The 24,142-nt window shown below is 43.5% G+C and overlaps 1 protein-coding gene across 1 annotated transcript in view; it reads right to left on the reverse strand.

Moving 5' to 3' along the window:
- Positions 1-23,029, reverse strand: part of NAA25 (N-alpha-acetyltransferase 25, NatB auxiliary subunit) — a 142,300-nt gene extending 119,271 nt beyond the window's left edge. Inside the window, exon 1 of the mRNA XM_075323880.1 lies at positions 22,955-23,029. Coding sequence (XP_075179995.1) covers positions 22,955-23,012 — 58 coding nt within the window. The 5' untranslated portion in view covers positions 23,013-23,029. The remainder of the gene's footprint in view (positions 1-22,954) is intronic.
- Positions 23,030-24,142: the final 1,113 nt, after the last annotated feature.

A 24,142-nucleotide genomic window follows, 5' to 3' on the forward strand; every position in this document is an offset into this window, starting at 1 on the left:
GGCTGGTTACACACTGCTTCTGTGCCTCCTATCCGATGCATACACTCAGGACGTGGGTGTTGGACGGTCGCTACAGTGTGTGGTATGCTTTTTGTGCAATGTCCCTCTATAGCAGGGGTGGGAACATTTTAACTGCCGGGGCCATTTGGAATTTTCTACTAACCTTGCTGGGACGCACAAAATTATCCTCCTCCTCACTCATCTCCTCCAACAAGCCTTTCCATCAAACTCGATGGTTGCTTACTCTCCCCAGTCTCACAAGCTCTTTGCCCTTGAGTGACCCTCGACTCTGCTCTATCCTTCAAGCCACACATCCAAGCCCTCTTCAACTCATGCCGATTACAACTCAAAAATATCTCCCGGATCTGTGCTTTCCTTAACCAAGAATCAGCAAAAACATTAGTGCACGCCCTCATCATCTCCCGCCTCGACTACTGCAACCTCCTGCTCTCTGGCCTCCCTTCCAACACTCTTGCACCCCTCCAATCTATCCTAAACTCTGCGGCCCGCTTAATCCATCTCTCCCCTCGCTACTCCCCAGCCTCGCCACTCTGCCAATCCCTTCACTGGCTTCCCATCACCCAACGACTCCAGTTCAAAACACTAACCATGACATAGAAAGCCATGCACAACCTGTCTCCTCCCTACATCTGTGACCTAGTCTCCCGGTACCTACCTGCACGCAACCTCAGATCCTCACAAGATCTCCATCTCTGCTCCTCTCTTATCTCCTCTTCCCACAATCGCGTACAAGATTTCTCCCGTGCATCCCCCATACTCTGGAACGCTCTACCTCAGCACATCAGACTCTCCCTTACTGTGGAAAGCTTTAAGAGGAACCTCAAGACCCACCTCTTCAAAACAAGCCTACAACCGACAATAGCCCTCAGTCCAGTAGACCACTGCGCAACCAGCTCTGTCCTCGCCTATCGTACCATCACCCCTTCCCTGTAGACTGTGAGCCCTCACGGGCAGGGTCCTCTCTCCTCCTATACCAGTCTGTTTTGTACGGTTAATGATTGTTGTACGTATACCCTCTTTCACTTGTAAAGCGCCATGGAATAAATGGCGCTATAATAATAAAATAACTTGAAAATTACCCTTCTTTATTTGGACAAACAATTAACTCACCCCTACAGTGGTGGCTGGAGCTGCTTGTCTTTGGTGCGGCTGTAAAGTTCGGTGATATCACCTGGTGAGTCACATTACAGAAACTCCTAACATATTCTGTAGGCTAAATGCACCGATACGGTTACCAAAAAATGCCAGACCACTTTGCAAAATCTACATTAATGTTACATGAAAAGAGTGACTTAAGGATGGGAGGAAACACCCCTGCAGGTCCGACTTAATCCACACAATGTCCCAAGACGATCCAGTCTCTGCTACATCCAGGGGCTGCAGTGATGGAAAACGTGACCGATATCTGCAGATTCTGGGACACACTGAATGTAGAAGGGCAACCCTGCTATCGTGAAAAGTGGTGAGTTTACTGGAGGTAGCATCTGGGTTCCCACAGTACCAACTGAGACCTCCGTATGGATTATGTTGGACCTGCAGGGGCATTTTGGGGGTTAAAGGAGTGAAAGAGGGTGTGTATTGTATTTCAAATAAAGGATTTTTAAGCATTTGTTTCTCTTTTGATTTACAGGGTTAGTAATGGGGCGTCTCAGACGTCTCCCCATTACTAACTTAGGGCTTGATGGCAGCTATGATTTTTGACTAATCACAGTGGTCATCAACCCCATATAATACCCTGGTTGCCACCGAAGGCACCAGGGTAATTGGGATTAGAAGGAAAAAGCACCAGAATTGCGCATCTAATGTGATGCGCCAATTCTGGGAGGCTGTGGGCTACCATTTTCAGGCTGGGAGGGGTCAATAACCATGGGCCTTCCCACCCCGATAATACTAGTCCCCAGGTTTACTGTGGCCGGTTATCAAACATAGGGGGGACTCCACGCAGTTTGTTTTTCTTTTTAACATAATTTAGTGAAATATTTTAAAAAAAAAAAAAAAAAAAAAAAAAAAAAAAAAAAAAACACAAACAGTGTGAGATCCCTCTATTTGGGATAACCAGCTACAGGGAAACTGACAGCTGGCGGTTGCAGCCTGTAGCTCTCTGTTTTGCCAGCACTGGCTATCAAAAATATGGCAGAAGCACACACCATTTATTTTTTAATTATTTCTTTTTACACTATCATACAGCAAACTGACTGCAACCAATTACAGACACCTACACAGAGGGTTTGGGGTGTGTATAGCAGTCTTCAACCAATGATAGACGCTGGCACAGCGAGTGGATGGGGAAAGCAGTGAATATTCATGAAGCTTAATGAGCAGGCCCAGAAAGAGTCTGACTGCAGTTATCTTCTGGGAAACACTATGTATAACTAAACAGTACTGCTCTTATTCCAATTTAGCTTATACTAGCCCTTAAAACCAAAACAAATTGAAGGGGGAAAAAAAAAAAAAAGTTTATTTGAATAAAGACTCCCACACACTCACTCTTTCATTAAGAAATTCTTGAAGTTCCGACGTACTCCAATGGTGTAATGCCCAACGGCATCCATCGAATCTTATGCAGCTTGGTTCTCAGAACTTCTTCTTAGGACGGGGCCCACACGGGGGACTACTGCCATCCTCGCACGACACTCGGCTCATGCTGGCAGCCCAGCGGGAGCCGAGTGTCACTGCAACTGAGGTCCGATCTTGCGATCGGACCACAGCTGTGGGAGAAGGGCCGACGGTGAGAAGGGGAGGGATTTATCTCCCTCTCTCCTCCGTAGCCGGCTATTGCCATTCTCACCCTGCACTCGCATTACACTGGTATACTGCGAGTGCAGTGCGAGGTTTCTCTCGCCCCATAGACTTGAATGGGTGCAAGAGAAACAAGGATCGCATTGCACCCACAGCATGCTGCGACTGTTTTCTCGGTCCGATTAGGGCTGAGAAAATAATCCCTCATGGGTGCTGGCACATAGTCTAATATTGGTCGGAGTGGGATGCGATGTTTTTCATGCCGTGTTTTATGCCTTAGAGTTTCTCCTGCTCGTAATTCTGTGCCGGACGCTTACCGGGAGTGACATATGTAGCCTTGTTCTAAGGCTGGTATTACACTAGTGTATGGCATCAGATACGAGAGCATCGCATGCGAAATGCTAATGACGCTCGGCTCCTGCTCTGCTGCAAGCAGAGTGTCATGCAACTGTGATCCGATCCTCACCTTCATGGTCAGCCTGTGCAAATATCACACAGCCCGAGTGCAGCCCGATGTTTCTCTCGCACCCATAGACTTATATGAGTGCGAGTGATACGGCTCTCGCAGACAATTGCAGCATGCTGTGATTTTTTTTCCTCAGTTCGATTAAAGCCGAGGAAAAACTTGCAGATCTGAGCTGCAGGTTTGACTTAAATGGACCCGAGCGCAATGAGAGATTTTCTCGCTTTGCATTGTGTCCCCAAGAACGAAGCTCCATAGGATTTGATTGACGTCATCTGACAATACACCATTGGATTACGTCGGAAATTTGAGGATTTTTTTAAATTAATAAAAATTGATCAAAGAGGGATTGAGGGGGAGGCTTTATTCAAATAAATAAACAATGGAAAAAAAGTTTAATTGTACACTTGCCGGGTTAGTAACCCCTTCACCCCGGGCGATTTTCTGTGCATCTTTTTTTGCTCCCCTTCTTCCGAGAGCCATACATTTTTTATTTTTTCAACAATATTTCCATATGAGGGTTTATTTTTTTTGCGGGATGAGTTGTACCTTTGAAACCTTCAATTGTACCATATCGTGTACTGGAAAACGAGAAAAAAATTCCAAGTGCCGTAAATTTGCAAAAAAAAGTGCAATAGCGCGATTGTTTTTGTGGCCTTTTATTTACCCTGTTCACGATATGCTTAAACTGATGTGTTGGTATGATGCCTCACATTGGGCAGAGTTCATAGATGTCAAACATGTATACTTTTCTCCAAGGGGTAAAAAAATAAAAAAAAAAAAATTTCAGAAATTTGTAAAACAAAAAAAAAAAAAAAAAAGAAGAGCGCTCTTCTCACCGTTTCCTGAGACCTGTAGAGTTCTTACTTTTCGGGATCTGGGGCTCAGTGACTGCTTATTTTTTGCGTCTTCAGCTGGCGTTTTTTTATACCATTTTTTCATGGATGCGCTGTTTTTCACCTGTTACTGCATTTTAAAAGACCTGTTTCTCGCCACGCCGTGAACACATCAGAGTAATTGATTTTATATGTTGTTAGATCAGGCGTTGCTGAATGCGGAAACATCAACATTTCTTTTTAAACAGTATTATATTCAATGGGGGGGTGATTTGAAATTAGTTTTTTTTATTCAGATTTTTTTTAAAAATCTTTTATTTTACTAGTCCCCCTAGGGGACTTTATCAATGCACAGTCCTATTGGCCTGTACATTTCTGCTGATCATAGCAGTATCGCTCTGATCAGGAGAAATGCTCATCTCCAGTGAGTGCCAGCACTGTCGGCTCTCACAAGAAGTCAGATATGGCAGCATCAGAGGATCATCAGCTGACCCCGTGCTACCATGACAACACATTGGCGCCCCATAATCGCGTCAGATGGCCGATGATGGTGGCAGGGAATGGTGTGATCTCTGCTGTGGCCTTTTAAATCGCACTGTCAGTATTTGACAACGCAATCTAAGAGGTTAACAGGCGCAGGTGAATCTCTACCCCAACTGCACCTGTTAGCTACATGTCTGCTGATCAGATCAGCAGACATAGAGAGAGGGGAGCCAGCAAGATCTGAAAATGGCATGCATCATATAAAAAGTGCAAATTCACAGATTTATTCCAACTGTACTGTAATATAAATGAGATTTTTAGCAAATAATTGATCAATTCTTTGAGCCACCCCTGCCAACGTCACAGCAAATCTCAATAGGGGGGTCCTACTCTATATTCTGTATTTCATGTGCCATGCGGCCTCCTAGATAAAGTTAAAAGCAGAACCATAATGGAGCACACATACCTGTAACCTGTATATAGCCGCTTCCATGTTGCAAAAAAGGCAATTGTGGATAGAGACCAGCCCAGGTCCCAGCATGTGGAGCAAGCTCTACACATACCAGGACTATATCAGAACTGACCCTCCCAGTGCCAGACAGCAACCATTGATAAAGGCGGACCAGATCCAAGTATGGTGCTTAATTAGCAATGCCTGTGGAAAGGGTGAGGCAACTGAATGTGTACAGCTACCAACAGGAGGAATATATTGCAAACCAAGATCAGGCGTGCATAGCATGGTGGTGACCAGCCACCAGACATTTGTAGCATAACTACAACCAAACAGAGAGAGAGGGGAGCCAGCACGATCTGAAAATGGCATGCATCATATAAAAAGTGCAAATTCACAGATTTATTCCAACTGTACTTATTCCAATTGGTTTGCAATGTATTCCTCCTGTTGGTAGCTGTTCAGATTCAGTTACCTCACCCCTTTCCACAGGCATTGCTAATTAAGCACCATTCTTGGATCTGATCCACCTTTATCAATGGTTGCAGTCTGGCACTGGGAGGGTCAGTTATGATATAGTCCTGGTATGTGTAGAGCTTGCTCCACATGCTGGGACCTGGGCTGGTCAATTGCCACCTCACCAGGGCAAAATCGGGAAGAGAGGAGGGCAAAGCTCCAGAAATGGCCAATCTAATGGATGCCCCACTTCTAGGGAAGCTGCAGCCTGCTAATTTTAAGCTTGGAAGGGCCAAATGCCATGGGTCTTCCCAGCCTGATGATACCAGCTCCCAGCTTTACCCACTATCAAAAATAGGGGGGGGGAGGGGTGTAACACACGTTATTTTTAATTTTGTTTACAGCAGCATACAGACATCTTCCCCATTCCAAAAAGCTTGTTGACTGTTGAAAGGCTGCAGCCCAGCCAAACTTTATTAGCATAAAAAACAACAGCACTCAAATTCCCAACTCTGACTTTTTTTTTTTTTTTTTTTTCAAAGTCTGTGTTAGAGTTTGAGCCCTGGACACCAGGTGCCCAGTACAAACTCTGAACTTTACAGTTCTGGTTCAATCATCCCTAGTGTAGACATAACCTGATCACATAGTAATGTGATATGGAGAACAAAATAGCATATTTGAAGGAGCTATCGGTACCAAAATAGCTGAGGCTGCAAATAAGGCAAGAAATGTCCTTGCGAAACAACTAGGGGACAAAAAGGACATTCAAGCTACTAAGGCTCTGTGCCCACGTTGTGTATTTGCATGCAGTTACGCTGCGTTCTGCACTGCAGCGTAACTGCATGCGTCCCTTGCACAATCTATGAAGATTGTGCATAATCCATGGCCATGTGGAGTTTTAGAACGCAGCTATTTGCATGCTGCCAAATCGCTGCGCTCTAAAAAGAAACATGTCACTTTTGTGCGCTTTGCATGCTGTCTCCATTCTGTCTATAGGGAGAGGCAGCATCGAGAGCGCACGAATTCTGCAGTCACCAAAGTTTCAGAACGGAGCTTTTCAGCTGCGCTCTGAAGCGGACATGCAGTGACTTTACCCTGCGGTGCAGAGCGCACACACGTGGCCACATTGCCTCACAATGAGGCTAGACCCGGCAGAATTGCTGCAGTCAAAAAAAACAAGGCTTTAACACCAGTGCAAAAGTGACCAGCGGGTTCCTTTATTTTATTCCTGATTATCCCATGGTGAGTTTTTAATCCCCTATTTGCTCCCTGAGAAATGGACCTTTAAATTTAATGCCAATTTTTAAGATCTTTACAAGTGGGCGATGCATACAGACTGATCATGCAGAGCAGCCTAAAGACGCACTCCTACAGAATCCTGGGAGCAACACCCCCTTTGTGAATACCATAACTATTGAAAATAGATTAAAAAAAAAAAAAAAAGTTCCTGTGCTGAGAATCTTATATAGGCTAGGTTCGCACACTGCGTCTTTTTGACGCTGCGTTTGTGCGTTTTTGGCCGCTAAAAACGCACAAAAACGCACCTGCGTCGAAAAAACGAATTAAAAAACGCATGCGTTTTTGCCGCGATTTGGTGCATTTTTGGCTGTGTTTTGCTGCGTTTTTGATCTCTGCGTTTTGCTGCGTTTTTCCAATGCATTGCATGGGGGGAAACGCAGAAAAACGCAGGAAAGAACTGACATGTCCATTTTTATTTTTTTTTTAACTAAAAAACGCAGGTAAAAAAAAAACACATGTGTGCGGACAGCAAAAATGAAAACTCAGACTTTGCTGGGGAAGCAAAGTCCTGCAGTTTTGAGGCCAAAAACGCACCCGAAAAACGCGCAAAAACGCACTGTGCGCACATAGCCATACAGTGCCTTGTGAAAGTATTCTGCTCCCTTGAATTTTTTAACTTTTTCCCACATTTCAGGCTTCAAACAAAGAAAGATTTATGTTATTGTGAAGAATCAACATGTGGGACACAATTGTGAAGGTGAACGATATTTATTGCTTATTTAAAATTTTTGTAAAAAATAAACTGAAAAGTGGGGCGTGCATTATTATTCGGCCCTTTAAGTTAATACTTTGTAGCGCCACCTTTTGCTGCGATTACAGCTGCAAGTCACTTGGGGTATGTGTCTATCAGTTTTGCACATCGAGAGACTGAAATTCTTGCCCATTTTTCCTTTGCAAACAGCTGGAGCTGAGTGAGGTTGGATGGAGAGCGTTTGTGAACAGCAGTTTTCAGCTCTTTCCACAGATTCTCGATTGGATTCAGGTCTGGACTTTGACTTGGCCATTTTAACACCTGGATACGTTTATTTGTGAACCATTCCATTGTAGATTTTGCTTTATGTTTGGGATCATTGTCTTGTTGGAAGACAAATCTCCGTCCCAGTCTCAGGTCTTTTGCAGACTCCAACAGGTTTTCTTCAAGAATGGTCCTGTATTTGGCTCCATCCATCTTCCCATCAATTTTAACCATCTTCCCTGTCCATGCTGAAGAAAAGCAGGCCCAAACCATGATGCTGCAACCACCATGTTTGACAGTGGGGATGGTGTGTTCAGGGTGATGAGCTGTGTTGCTTTTACGCCAAACATATTGTTTGGCAATGTGGCCAAAAAGTTCGATTTTGCTTTCATCTGACCAGAGCACCTTCTTCCACATGTTTGGTGTCTCTCAGGTGACTTGTGGCAAACTTTAAATTATACTTTTATGGATCTCTTTGAGAAATGTTTTTCTTCTTGCCACTCTTCCATAAAGGCCAGATTTGTGCAGTGTACAGCTGATTGTTGTCCTATAGACAGACTCTCCCACCTCAGCTGTAGATCTCTGCAGTTCATCCAGAGTGATCATGGCCTCTTGGCTGCATCTCTGATCAGTCTTCTCCTTGTCTGAGATGAAAGTTTGGATGGACGGCCGGGTCTTGGTAGATTTGCAGTGGTATGATACTCCTTCCATTTCAATATTATTGCTTGCACAGTGCTTCTTGAGATGTTTTAAGTTTTGGAAGTCTTTTTGCAACCAAATCCGGCTTTGAACTTCTCTACAACAGTATCCCGGACCTGCCTGTTGTGTTCCTTGGTCTTCATGATGCTCTCTGCGCTTTAAACAGAACACTGAGACTATCACAGAGCAGGTGCATTTATACAGAGACTTGATTACACACAGGTGGCTTATATTTATCACCAGTCATTTAGGAAAACTTTGGATCATTCAGAGATCCTCAATGAACTTCTGGAGTGAGTTTGCACTGAAAGTAAAGGGGATGAATAATATTGTACGCCCCAATTTTCAGTTTTTTTATTTTTCCCAAAAATGTAAAATAAGGAATAAATTTCGTTCAACTTCATACTTGTTGATTCTTCACCATAAAATTTTATTTTTTATCTCTATGTTTGAAGCCTGAAACATGGGAAAAGGTTGAAACATTCAAGGGTGCCTTATACTTTCGCAATGCACTGTATGTGCTCCTGCTATGTACTGTGTAATGGCTGTGTCTGACCGTACAGGGACATGGTCTGATCATACCACAGCTCCTGGGCCGGGGCAGACGTAAAAAAACAAACATACCGTATTTTTCGGACTATAAGACGCACCCTGGTTTTAGAGGAGGAAAATAGGAAAATAAAATTTTAAGCAAAAAATGTGGTCATGACACACTTATGGGGCGAGAATCTGCTGCTGACACTGTTATGGGGTTATTTCCTGCTCATATACCCCCATCCTGCTATATACCCCCATGCTGCTCATATACTCCCCATGCTGCTCATATACTCCCCATGCTGCTCATATACCCTCATCCTGCTCATATACTCCCCATCCTGCTCATATACCCCCATCCTGCTCATATACCCCCATCCTGCTCATATACCCCCATCCTGCTCATATACCCCCATCCTGCTCATATACCCCCATCCTGCTCATATACCCCCATCCTGCTCATATACCCCCATCCTGCTCATATACCCCCATCCTGCTCATATACCCCCATCCTGCTCATATACCCCCCCATCATCCTGGTGTATGGCCGCATCCTGTGGCACATAAAAAAAAAAAATAAACGTTCATACTCACCTTACCTCACTCCCTGTAGCACCGCTCCTCTTACTGTCTATGTCAGCAGCAGCGCCACTGAGTGGAGCCGTCCCCGTTCCCCTGCAGCATCGCGATGTCCTCCGGTCTGTGCCAGCGGCTACGTGTGGACACGTGTGCACAGCGATGACATCATCGCTGTGCGCGCCGCTAGTCTCCATGCAAGTCAGCTGACCGGCACAGACAGGAGGAGATCGTGATGCTGCAGGGGAACGATGAGTAATGTGTACTGATTCACTGCCACCCGCACTGATGATGATGTGCGGGGGGGGGGGGGGGGGGCAGTGAATAGAGCCGCACATGATCACTCTAGGCTGTAGTTGCCAGGGATGATTGTGCAGGCAGGCTGTTTACTATCCTCGCATTTCCCGCCCATCACCCCGCCCACCTGTCAGTGCCGGCTTCAGCGCTGAGAGATGATGGGCGGGAGGATGGGCGTGCATATTAAATGAGCGGGTCCACGTGGTCACGGCAGGCTGCTACAGCCTGCTCGTGACCCCGATGACCCGCTCCACCCTCATTCCCCGCAGCCCAATATAATCAGACCATAAGACGCACCCCCCACTTCCCCCCAACATTTGGGGTGGGGGTGGGGGGGGGGGGGGGGGGGGGAGTGTGTCATAGTCCGAAAAAGACGGTACATTACAGCACAAGATCACATTCTCTCTTTGAGGTAAAGCACTTCTAAAAACAGGCTTGGAAATTTTTTACATCACAAAAAGAATCAGTTGTGATCTTATCTTGTGCTATCTGTACTCTCTCTTGCTTTCTCCCCTCACCAGGGGCTGTGGTATTATCAGACCATGTTACTATACGGTCAGACACAGCCATAGGCCTCACTCCCACTTTTGTATAAAAGGATACGTACAATCAGATAAAACATTGCATTGCACTTCCACCAGTGTTAAACAATTGGGCAGTGTCAAGCTACATTTTTTTTCACATGTTGCATCGGCATGGGGGAGGGGTGGAGTATAAAAATAAATGCGTTTGACAGCAAATTTCGCATTACATGCACACATGAAACATGGGGCTGCACTCAGCTGACATCTGAGTGCAGCGTGATATACACAGACTGGCAGCGGAGCAGATAGAGAAATTAATCCCTCCCTCTTCTCCGCAGTTGTGATCCTATCACAGTCATATGACACTGCTCACGCTCGGCGCAGAGTCGGAGCTTAGGCTCGTTGGGTATAGTATCAGATGTGATATCCTAAGTGGGAGCGAGGCCTTACACATTACATAGCAGGGACATATCTCAGCACAGGAATTTATTTATTTTTTTAAAAAACACATCCAATTGTAGACATTCTTCCAAGATATATTGATTAAAATGTTCCATACTTTAAAATTAATTTTGTTCATGGCAAGACTAAGTCTGTGGCTCGGTAAAATACGCAGCACACTGATGGAATTCTCCAGCTGTGCGTTTTTCACTTAGTGTTTTTCTTATGTATAAAGAAAAAAAATATGATGGTGAAAGCTGCCACAAAAGGATTAGAATCTGATCCAACACTGAGCAGTTGATGGTTCAACAGCCGCTGCCATTCCTTTCCCTGCTGTTTGCATAATGTCAACCTTGCTTTGTTAGCATAAGGCTATGTTCACACAGGGCATCTTTTGCTGTGTTTTTGAGGTCACAATGATGCACCTAAATACATGCATTTCCTTCTCCCAGCAAAGTGAGATTTCTATTTTGCTGTTCACACTGGGCATTTTTTGTTGGCTGAATTTTTGAAAATGCAACATGTCAATTCTTTTTGCGCTTTTCCAGCGTTTTTGAGCTTTTCCAGTCAATAGATTTCACTTAAACGCAGTGAGCAAAAGGTTTTTTTTTTGCCGAGGTGCGTTTTTTGGGACAAAAACGCTGCATCTTTGTGGTAAAAAAAAAAAAAAAAAAAAGATGCCGAGTGTAAACATACCCTAAGGCATTGTGCGCATGCTGCATTTTTTTGAAGCAGTTTGTTGCCCAAATCTGTATGTCCATCCTTATCCCAGCAAAGTTAATGAGAAATCAAAAATGCTGTCTGCACGTTGCTTTTTTTTCCATGCAGTTATAAGTGCAGAAAAAAAAAAATAAAGTACCAGTATGTCAATTCTCTGTGCATATTTTTCCTGCGTTTTTTAGCCCTTCCAGCCAATAATTAAGTATGTTTGATCAGCAAAACTCTTTTCAGCTGTGCTGAGAAGCTATAAAACTGACCTTCCTTTGAGCTAGTTGAGAATCTGGAGCATTACATTTATTGGTTCCATTAAACTTTCAAAATGGCCAGAAAAAGATTACTTTCATGTGAAACTCAACAGTATATTCTAGTTCTTAGAAATGAAGGATATTCCAAGCGAGAAATTGCCAAGAAATTGAAGATTTCCTACAACGGTGTGTACTACTCCCTTCAGAGGAGCACAAACAGGCTCTAACCAGAGTAGAAAGAGAAGTGGGAGGCCTCGCTGCACAACTGAGCATCAAGACAAGTACGTTAGAGTCTCTACTTTGAGAAATCGACACCTCACAGGTCCTCAACTGGCAGCTTCTTTAAATAGTACCCACAAAACACCAGTGTCAATGTCTACAGTGAAGAGGCAATTCTGGTATGCTGGCCTTCAGGGCAGAGTGGCAAAGAGAAAGCTATATCTGAGACTGGCTAATAAAAAGGAAAAGATTAATATGGGCAAAAGAACACAGACATTGGACAGAGACAGATTGGAAAAAAAGTGTAAATTGAAAAAATTATAATAAATGAAAACAAACTGAGTACAGTTCCTCCCCAATTTTGACACCCAGCCATGATAAAGCCGACAACTAATATCTCAGGCTCGGGAGGCCAATGCCTATTGCCCCCCCTCAGCCAGAAAACAGCAGTCTGCAGCCGCCAATCCTGGAACTTTACCTGGCTCATCTCGATTATCCTGGTTCAGTGGTAATTGGGGTAATAAGGGGTTAATAACAGCTCACATCAGCCACTAAGCCCTAAATTAGTAATGGAAGATGTATATGAGCCCCCTTTCCCGCAATTAGTAATCTGTCAATGAAAAGAAAAACAAACACTGAAAAATCCTTTATTTTTAATAAAATACAAAAAACACTGTCACCCCTTTATTAACCCACCAAAACAGCTACGTCCGACGTAATCCACACAAGATCCCACGACGATTCCGACTCTGCTACATCTGAAGTGACAGCGTATGGCCATAGAATATGACCACCCGCTGTGAGATCCAGGCAGAGAATGAGCCGCGTGATGAGCGGTGACATCACTCAGGTTACTTGCGGTCACATCTGAAGGTTCCCACAATCCTCCACCTGTGATCACAGGTAACCTCATCTGAGGTCATCCAGTTAAATGAGATCCCCCCAAGGTCAGGTTACCTGCGATCACAGGTGGAGTCCCGCACGGCTCAGTCTCTGCCTGAAGCTCACAGCAGGAAGTTATGTTCTATGGCCACGCACTGTCACTTTAGATGTTTCAAAGCTGAAATCAGCATGGGATCTCATGTGGATTATGTCGGACCTGGTTGTTTTGAGGGTTAACAAATTGATAAAAGAGGGTTTTTTTGTATTTAATTTCAAATAAAAACACAAACACGAAAAAAAATCCTCACATATTTGTAATGGGGGTAGGGGTCTCATGTGCCTCCCATTACTAATCTAGGGCTTAGTGTCAGCTGTGAGCCACCGCACCAGGGCATTTGGGAAGAGCCGGATAAAGTTCCAGATTCTCACAGCTAATGGCTGCGACAATCCTAGGCGGCTACAGGCTGCTATTTTTAGGCTGGCAGGGGTTCATTAAGCATGGGTCTCCCCAGCCTGAGAATACCAGCCCCCAGCTGTCCGCTTTATCATGGCTGGGTATCAAAATTGGAGGGGCCAGCACAACTTTTTTTTTAAATGGGGTGGGTGGGGGGGGACCCTATGCCAAACTTATTTTTACACCAATCTAGACAGACTGTGCCAATGATTGATTGCAGTCAGACACATTGTCACAAAGGCTGAGGGCGCTGTCTGAAATCAATCGGATGCTGCGACTTTTGGTGGACGGGTAAAGCAGTACATATGCATGAGCAATAATGAGCAGCCCCAGAAGTAGAGTTACAGCCGTGCGGGGATCGGTAAGTATAAAGTGCTTGGTTTTTTTTCCAAGTGTGGTGGGATCCAGATCGTTACCTGGAGTTTCCTGAGAACTCCGGACCCAGGGCCGGTGCTCGAGTTCTATTGAACCCGCGCGGATTCGGACTTCTACAGTCCGGATTTGCTCATGACTAGTAGTAGTCATCCCTTTTACATGGATCCCCATATACTGTAAAAGTATGGCACATGAAAATAGGACATGTTCTGAGTCTCATATACCGGCGGCACAGACCAGTTTTTAAAACAGATGTGTGTAAGTACAAATTAAAAATGGGTCAGGGTGCTGTCCGAGGAAAAAACAAACAAGGACAGCATTAGGACATATCACGCAGATATGTAAATGCAGCCCAGCACAGGAAAAAAAAAATCTGACAAAGCTTAGATGCCAGATTTTTGTTTAAGTGAAGTAGCATTCACCCACATTTTGGTTAGTAATTTTCTCAGTGGGCCAAAAACCGAAGAAAAGCAGATCTCGGGGGCCGAAATGCCTTCAGAGGAATCTCATGAGATATTTATCACTCTGCATTTCCCCAGTTCATCCTTCATTAAAATGTACAACCCAGATAGCATGAGTAATGTACGCTATCAAGCTGGGAACATTGTTGGCTCCCATCCATCGATCAGCCGAGAACTGCGCCTACTGCACACAGCCACCCAGGGCATTAAGCCATGAGCAACTAATAAAAACAGAGGAGGGTGGGCACAAAGCGGGCACTACAACTCCATGCTAACATTGGCTAACTGCAGCTTTATATCAAAGGCTAGATATTCGCAAGGGAGTGTTTGCCATCAAGATACATTTATAAAGAAATGTGTTTTATATCTATCCACAAACACATACATGTACAAAGGCTGCATTTTTTATACTTCCAAATGTATCTTCAGTGGCCAAATAAACGGGGCCACAGCCTATTGTCATAGAGAGGACCCGTGTGCTCGGAAATCCTCAGGAGCAGGGTAGTACATACAGGTAACATCTCAGTATAATTAGTCGTCATTACATGTTTGTGCTCATCTTGCAGGTAGGAGTCAAGATAGTGATCCGAATCATGGACAGAGATATTCCTGCTTAGACTGGCTTCAGTTCTTGGTTCAGACTCCAGACTAATTCAATGGCCATATAATCCTAAAAGGCTGTTCTGGTGGAGGCCCAGGGCCAACGTGGTCTGTACCCAGACTGATACAGATTAGCGACGCCGGCCTGAAGCGCACCATTAACAAGAGATAGCTGACGGCCAACCTATGGTTCGGCTGATGGTTCTTTCTTATGACACCTTATACACTCTTATGAGCGCTCCTGTGGTCTCAGGGAGGCACTGCCAGACTATCCATTAAAGGGAACCTGTCACCACTATTTTTACACCTCCAATTAATGCCATTAGTGTAAAAGGCCCCTTAATGCTTACTAAATACTTACCGTACCTTGTAGAATTTAATTTGTACATTTTAGAGAAATCTTAAGTCAAAAACGCACCAATCACCAGGATTTTCCTATATAACTTAAAGACAGTGCTATATTGGTGCAACCATACCAGGAGGCTCTGCCCCATCTGGTCTGTTTTTAAATACCGTAATTCATTCCAGCTGGATCCTTTTTTTTTCTAACATTGGAGTCTATGGAAAACATCGGTTAAATGATTGCTATTTTGACATTCATTCATTCTTTAGTGATCAGTGTCAAAAGATAAATAGCAATCAGTTAACGGAACAGTTTTCCTTACACCTCAATGATAAAAAATAATAAAGCTGAAATCATCTTATTTAAAAAGAGTGTTTGCACAACTTTACCAATGGATTTCTGCAGCATCCGTTTTACCGGATGATTACTGCACGTGACCATGGCCTTTGACTCCTCAGAGGGGGCATCGCATGTGCAGATCAATAGTTTAGCTCTTACATCATTTGGAGCTTACTGCAGATCCCCTTAGACGGAGATGACTATGGGCAATGATAGCGGCTGCACAAAATCTGGGGCAGGGGAGGCAATTCACAGACAACGGTGACCTCAGAGAGACTGGATCCCGCGTGTGGGCCGGAATAGTAGAGGGGCAGGATGTGCAGTGTCCGCGAGGCACACCTGAGGCTAAAACTTAAATGCTGTATTTCCCTAAAACCTCCAAATGAAATTCTACAAGCAATCTAAACAATTACTAAGCATTATTATCGCCTTTACACACATGACATGACTTACGGGTGTAACCCTGAGCCAGTTCCCTTATTAACAATGGAGGCATGCAGAGCTGGAAGAGTCATCACAAGGCTGAATGATGGTGGAAGAGGCAGAACACAGGCAGTGACTACAATAAGACATCATGTAACGTAACCGCCTGCTCCAGTCACTTATTCCCGGCAGCCAATCACAGAATAATTGTGGTCACATGACCCAAGTAATAGAGACCACTGGAGGGAAAATAAAATAAATGAAAACATGGATACTTAAGCTGCAATGCCCTGCACATGAGGTAAGTGAGATGGCAATATCAGGAAAACTATACTACATTTCTAATTGAAGATATTTGCTGACATGATTACACCTACGACAGAGATAAGATCTTTGAGATGGGAACACTCCTTTAAAGCCCAAGGACATATGCAAATAATTGATCAAATTCAACCGCAAGCTAGCGAGTACGCATAATAATCGTGTGATGTAAATAGCTGAGAGGAGACTGAACGACAAGCAGTAAAATGCTCGCTGATCACCGAGCAATCGTTAACACGAGCCAAAAAATAATCACTGGTCGTTAGTCCATTATGGTAAGTTAAAAAGACAAGGACAGCATTAAAGAAGTGACCAAACACTGAATGTGACACAATCTGCTTGTGAAAGGGACATTGAGCAAACTGCAGCATTAGATAAACAAATGGAGAGAGGCAATGTGGCCGCTCGTCTCCTCAGACCGCGGAGTATGGGGGCTGAACACTTGCCATGTGTGACGGTGCAGGGCACCTGTTCTGCCAGAGGATGAGCCTCGTTGTTCTCAATATAGAACATGCCAGGAACAAATGTCTTTAGCTGGCAAATACCCCAACATGCGGCCATTAATCTCAGCAGTGACACGCGCTTCACAACTAGGCTATTGTATGGAAGTAAATTATATCAAATAGTGTCAAAGAGGAAGACAAACTACATTAGTAAGAGGGCAATCAGATATAAGGAATGATCATTCCGTAGCATCTCCTGATATAATCTCCTTGTTGTAGTCTTCAGATTTTTATTTTTCTATGTATATGAAAAACGGAGCAATGTTCACCAGTATTTAGGATCAGATTTTCATCAGTATTTGGTCACCGTATCAGCATTTCCCATTAATGTCATCCATTTTTCACATCCACAAAAAAAAAGAAACTGATGGCGGTTTCCTAAGCTTTTCGGTTTCCACATGACTTTTCTCCATCTGAGAAAGCTGTCCTAACATGCTGATCAGACTGATCAGAGTTTGATCACAGAATGGAGATGGTTCGGGAAAACCAGATCCCACTGTCAGTCCATGAAAATCGGATTGTACAAATCAGATTTTTCTTACGGACTCAAACGTCAATGGCCGAGCGCATCTGATTCTTGGTGGCATATCATGGACCAAGGGAGAAATAAAGCCACATGTGCACAGCCTCAGTGAATAACATTGGTCTGAGTGCAATCAGATATTTTGACGGATCGCACTTGAACTGAAAATACGGTCACTTGCATAAGCCATAAAAGTCAGTAAAAAAAAAAAAGCAGACAGCGCCATGATGTTATCTGAGAGTGGTCCAGAATATCCACAGACCAGTACATAAGGCTGCATGTCAACGACCAGCGTTTATGGTGTTTTGGATGCAGTGTGTTTTTGTAGTGTCGAAAATGCTGCATTGTACAGTACAAGCACAGTGGATGGGATTTATAGAAATCTCATGTCCACTGCTTGTTTTTCCCCCACAGTGTAAATGGACCTGGGGTGCGGCTTTCTGAGCAGCATATCAATTGTTTGGTGCGGAGTCGAAAGCGTTCTCTGCAGGGAGACCAGAAGAGACAAACCACAACTGCCCGAACCCTGACTGTGGGCACGGGAGCTGCGGTCTCCTGCAGAGGAGACTCACGGGCCCTGCAGGTCAGGACCCACCGTGTCCAGGACTCAGCATGTCTTAATCGTGGGCACGTGCCCTAAGGGCCACGTCTCGCTAAGCAACATTGCTAGCAACATCGCTGCTGAGGCACGACTTTTGTGACATAAAAGCGATCTTGCTAGTGATGTTGCTGTGTGTGACATCCAGCAACAACCTGGCCCCTGCTGTGAGGTCGCTGGTTGTTGCTGAATGTCCTGGACCATTTTTTAGTTGTTGCTGTCCCGTTGTGAAGCACACACCGCTGTGTGTGACAGAGACAGAGCAACAACTGAATGTGCAGGGAGCCGGCTTCTGCGGATGCTGGTAACCAATGTAAATATCTGGTAACCAAGGAGCACTTTCCTTGGTTACCCGATATTTACCTTCGTTACCAGCGTCCGCCGCTCTCACGCTGTCAGTGCCGACTCCTGCTCCCTGCACACATAGCCAAACTAAACATTGGGTAATTAACCCGATGTGTACTCTGGTTAGGAGTGCAGGGAGCCAGCGCTAAGCGGTGTGCGCTGGTAACCAAGGTAAATATCGGGTTGGTTACCCGATATTTACCTTAGTTACCAAGCGCAGCATCACTTCCATGTGGCGCAGCTGGCTGGGGGCTGGTCACTGGTTGCTGGGGAGATCTGCCTGTGTGACAGCTCACCAGCAACCCGTGTAGCGACGCTCCAGCGATCCCTGCCAGGTCAGGTTGCTGGTGGGATCGCTGGAGCGTCGCTTAGTGTGACGGTACCTTAACACTATACATTGGCAAGTGTAATCTGCGAATGAGATAAAAATTGGACAGTTTTTTTTCACTTTTTAATATTGTACGCTTGGTCTACAAAATAAAAACAACCAAAAAAAAACAACCAATGTGTAATCAGCCCCCGTAAACTAGAGTGGACAGATGTTCAGTCTGGAAGAAAAAACAACTACAGAACCTGAACAAGGAACATTGACATCTGAAAAAGTTTGGAATATTTTCTGTAAAATAAGTAGTTTCTGGGAATATAACTTACACTTCCAATCAAACAGAAAAGAAAAAAGCTACATCAGCAGTTTGACTTTTGCCTGATACAATCAAATTGTAGCCCCATAATTGGCCATAACTGATGTCTAGGAGCGGGAATTCTTCTAGTTGTATCCAGCAGCTTTCTATAAACTGCTGCACAGCGGACCCTATAAATCCAGGACACTGCACACTTGAGGTGGACCGCCATTTGTAGAGTAAAAACAAGAGGCTAGAAGGCAGCGCTAGAGGGCAAGTTGACACAGCGGTTTGCTTTTCCAGTAGAAAAAAAAACAAAAAAAAAAAAAAACACCCTGTCTTACAGTAGCAGGAAAATTCGCCTTCTAAAATAACATTTACATAGTACGGTTTTTTTTCTACAATTCTGTCACTTTGCATAGAAAATGCATAACACTTTATTGCAAAAAAATAAAATACTTCTAAAAAATACCCTTTAATGACAAGCCTCACTGACACGGGGTCTGGGAAGGTGTTTAGAGGCTGCAGTGCTGAGGGGTCTCTATAGAGAAGTCACATATATAGCCACACTGGACGACGTCATCACAGTGCTCAGGTTTCTTCAATCGTAATAAAAGCGCAAAACACGCAGATTTCATAAGTACAAGGCCGGTGACACCCACCCTGCCGCCAGTTATATCCCCCTATCCGGGATTATGTGGAGACTGGCACCATCGTCACAGACTGCACTAGTCGGCCCAGAAGCAGGAAAGTACAGCCAAAAGCACAAGTATCCGCTGACATCAAAGGAAGCCTCCGCACAGACGTATGAGCACCACTGTCACCAAATTTAATAATGTGGAATAATACAGTGGAAATTACCCCTGGACTGGGCATCACTGCGCCACATTATTATTGGTCTAGATTTATTGAGCCCCATTGATTTCATGGGGCAGAACACAAAATACAATGAGAGGAACAGAGGGGCGACGAGCGGCCCTTGTGGGTACAGTCTGGTGACACTTATGGCTGGGAGTGCAACCAAAACACCTTATACTTGGGCCAAACGGTAAATCAGGTTTACCGGACCCTGCACCTCTGGTACACAATAGTACACAAAGTACAAATACACATTTTTATACACACAGGTGTACATTTATCTTCTATATCCACACATATGCATTTGTATGTTCATAAATGGATAACTATAGTATGTATTACACAGATATATAGAAGGTACCTTATTCACCTAGATGCGCACTTATGTCCACACACACACACGAACATATAGTGTGTTCATACATGGAATATATATATATATATATATATATATATATATATATATATATATATATATATATATATATATATATATATATATATATATATATATATATATATATATATACACACACACACACATACATATACACACATGCAGTACATATATATTAAATTCACTTATATAGCGCCATTTATTCCATAGCGCTTTACATACATTGGCAACACTGTCCCCATTGGGGCTCACAATCTAAGGTCTCTATCAGTAACTCTTTGGAGTGTGGGAGAAAACCAGAGGAAACCCACGCAAACACGGGGCGAACATACAAACTCCTTGCAGATGTTGTCCTTGGTGGGCTTTGAACCCAGGACCCCAGCGCTGCAAGACTGCAGTGCTAACCACTGAGTCACCGTGCCGTCCATGTACCTTCCATGTGTGTATAGGTGAATAAGGTACACTACATACCTTTTATAAAATATTCCCACACTTCACCATTACGCACATATAAGTATGTATTGCACCTTATTCACCTACCCAAACACATTTTCTATGTCCGCACTTGTCCATGTACGAACTTGTGTTTGTTCATACATGGGAAAGTGTGGCCATAGAAGGTAGATGTATACCTTCCATATGTGGATAAGGTGCAATACATACCTGCTACATATGTGTAATATATCACACACTATATTATATACATACTGTATATATGGTAGGTGTTTTAACATACCTATACACACACGGCTGGTACATGATACATGTATCTTCTATATATACTTACACAATGTGTTCATACATGGATATTACTCACATGTCACCATAACACACACATATAGCAGGTATGTATATAATATGGTGGTGTGATATTACACATATAGCAGGTATGTATATAATATGGTGGTGATATTACACACATATAGCAGGTATGTATATAATATAGTGGCGTGATATTACACATATAGCAGGTATGTATATAATATAGTGGTGTGATATTACACATATAGCAGGTATGTATATAATATGGTGGTGATATTACACATATAGCAGGTATGTATATAATATGGTGGTGATATTACACACATATAGCAGGTATGTATATAATATAGTGGTGTGATTACACACATATAGCAGGTATGTATATAATATGGTGGTGTGATATTACACATATAGCAGGTATGTATATAATATGGTGGTGATATTACAAACATATAGCAGGTATGTATATAATATAGTGGTGTGATTACACACATATAGCAGGTATGTATATAATATGGTGGTGTGATATTACACATATAGCAGGTATGTATATAATATGGTGGTGTGATATTACACATATAGCAGGTATGTATATAATATGGTGGTGTGATATTACACATAGCAGGTATGTATATAATATGGTGGTGTGATATTACACATAGCAGGTATGTATATAATATGGTGGTGTGATATTACACATATAGCAGGTATGTATATAATATGGTGGTGTGATATTACACATAGCAGGTATGTATATAATATGGTGGTGTGATATTACACATAGCAGGTATGTATATAATATGGTGGTGTGATATTACACATAGCAGGTATGTATATAATATGGTGGTGTGATATTACACATATAGCAGGTATGTATATAATATAGTGGTGTGATATTACACATATACAACACATATAGCAGGTATGTATATAATATAGTGGTGTGATTACACATATACAACACATATAGCAGGTATGTATATAATATAGTGGTGTGATTACACACATAGCAGGTATGTATATAATATGGTGGCGTGATATTACACATATAGCAGGTATGTATATAATATGGTGGCGTGATATTACACATAGCAGGTATGTATATAATATGGTGGCGTGATATTACACATAGCAGGTATGTATATAATATGGTGGCGTGATATTACACATATAGCAGGTATGTATATAATATAGTGGCGTGATATTACACATAGCAGGTATGTATATAATATAGTGGTGTGATTACACACATATAGCAGGTATGTATATAATATAGTGGCGTGATTACACACATATAGAAGGTATGTATATAATATGGTGGTGTGATTACACACATATAGCAGGTATGTATATAATATGGTGGTGTGATATTACACATATAGCAGGTATGTCTATAATATGGTGGTGTGATATTACACATATAGCAGGTATGTATATAATATGGTGGTGTGATATTACACATATACAACACATATAGCAGGTATGTATATAATATAGTGGTGTGATATTACACATATAGCAGGTATGTATATAATATAGTGGCGTGATATTACACATAGCAGGTATGTATATAATATAGTGGCGTGATTACACACATATAGAAGGTATGTATATAATATAGTGGCGTGATTACACACATATAGAAGGTATGTATATAATATAGTGGCGTGATTACACACATATAGAAGGTATGTATATAATATAGTGGTGTGATTACACATATAGCAGGTATATAGTGCCCCTTACTACAGATGGAAGCTGTGTATGTCTTCTATAGCGACACTTTCCCATGTATGAGCACAATATAACTGTATATCACTCACACGTCCCCATTACACATATAGCAGGTATATAGTGCCCCTTGCTACAGATGGAAGCTGTGTAGGTGTCTTCTATATCCACACTTTCCCATGTATGAGCACATATATAATTCTATACACAGCACACACATATAGGAAGTTTCTCCTGCACCTTACTCCCCTATACACACTGCACAGCTGGTGACGGCTCTGTGCCGTCCTCCCCCGGTGCCCGGAGCGCCCCTCTCCGTCCCAGCAGCCATTCATCCCGGTGCCAGGCCCAGCTCTAGCACGAGCTCCGTGTTTTCCTCCGCTTCCATCACCAGCCTGCGTGTATTTTTGTCCCCCGTTACGTTAGCCCCGGACCCCGCCTCAGGACCCCCGAACACTCACCGTAAATCGGTCTCAGCCGCCTGTCGTTAGGGTCCTGCACATGGCCCCGCGCCGCCATGATGACAAGCGCAGAACCTAAGGGCGCATGCGCGGCAGGAAGCGTACGGCGGCATTAAAGGGCCAGTGCAGCCGTATGATGGCCGCTGTTACCGCCGCTCAGGTCATGGCCTCCTGTGGCCGCTGTCAGTGGCGGCATGTCTTCCGGGTGGGCTCGGGAACTGCTGGGTATGGGGCTGGGACCCCCGCGTGCAACGTTTATTTCACCCTCTGCTTTATATTTAATATATTTGTATCAGGATAGAAAATGTACATGTTCTGTTATTATATATATACTGTATATATATATATCTAGTGCCAGACTGCAGCCTGAGCATCAGCCACTATACACTGCAACTTAAAATACCGCACCGTGTGCACAGTTTCCACCAATGATGTCCACCGCTGGTGCATTAACCCCTTCCTGCCGTGGCCATTTTTGGTTTTCATTTTTTCCTCCCTTCTTCCTAGAGCCAGAACTTTTATTTTTCCACCAGTACACACATATGAGGGCTTGTTTTTTTGTGGGACGAGTTGTACTTTTGAATGACACCATTCATTCTGCCCCATATTGTACTGGAAAATGGTTACAAAAAATTCTGACATTTGTCACAAAAGAAATGGCACTTTTGGTACAATTTTCTAAGACCCATTACACTGTGATTTTCCTGGTGCTGTGATCTCTTGTGTAGAGCATTGCCTCAGCAGTGATCTGTACAGCAGATCATCATGTCCTCGCTGCAGGCGCCTCATGACAGACACAGGGGTCATCAGCTGACCCCCGGCAATCATGACAACACATCGGCGCCCAGAGATCACACCAGTGCGCCAATGGGAGTGGGGAATGACCTAGTCCTCACTGGCGCAGAGATTCACAGCCGGATTTAACTAGTTAACAGGCGCGTGCAGATCTCTGGTCCATCCGTGCCTGATCAGATCATTCAACGTGCAGGGAAACTTGTGGGCTCTCGGCATGTGAGCCCGCATCAAGATCAGTGAGCATAAGATGGCATAAGATGTACTAGTAGGTCCAATGCTGGTGTAAGGGGTGGGCAGACCCCTTACATGGAAAAACACTTCCCCCCCCTGAAAGGTGTTAATATTGTTGTTATTTAATAAAAATGTTTTTACTGTTTTTGGTGGGTTCCCCCT

The sequence above is a fragment of the Anomaloglossus baeobatrachus genome, chromosome 1 (assembly GCF_048569485.1).
Source record: "Anomaloglossus baeobatrachus isolate aAnoBae1 chromosome 1, aAnoBae1.hap1, whole genome shotgun sequence".
NCBI lineage: Eukaryota > Metazoa > Chordata > Amphibia > Anura > Aromobatidae > Anomaloglossus > Anomaloglossus baeobatrachus.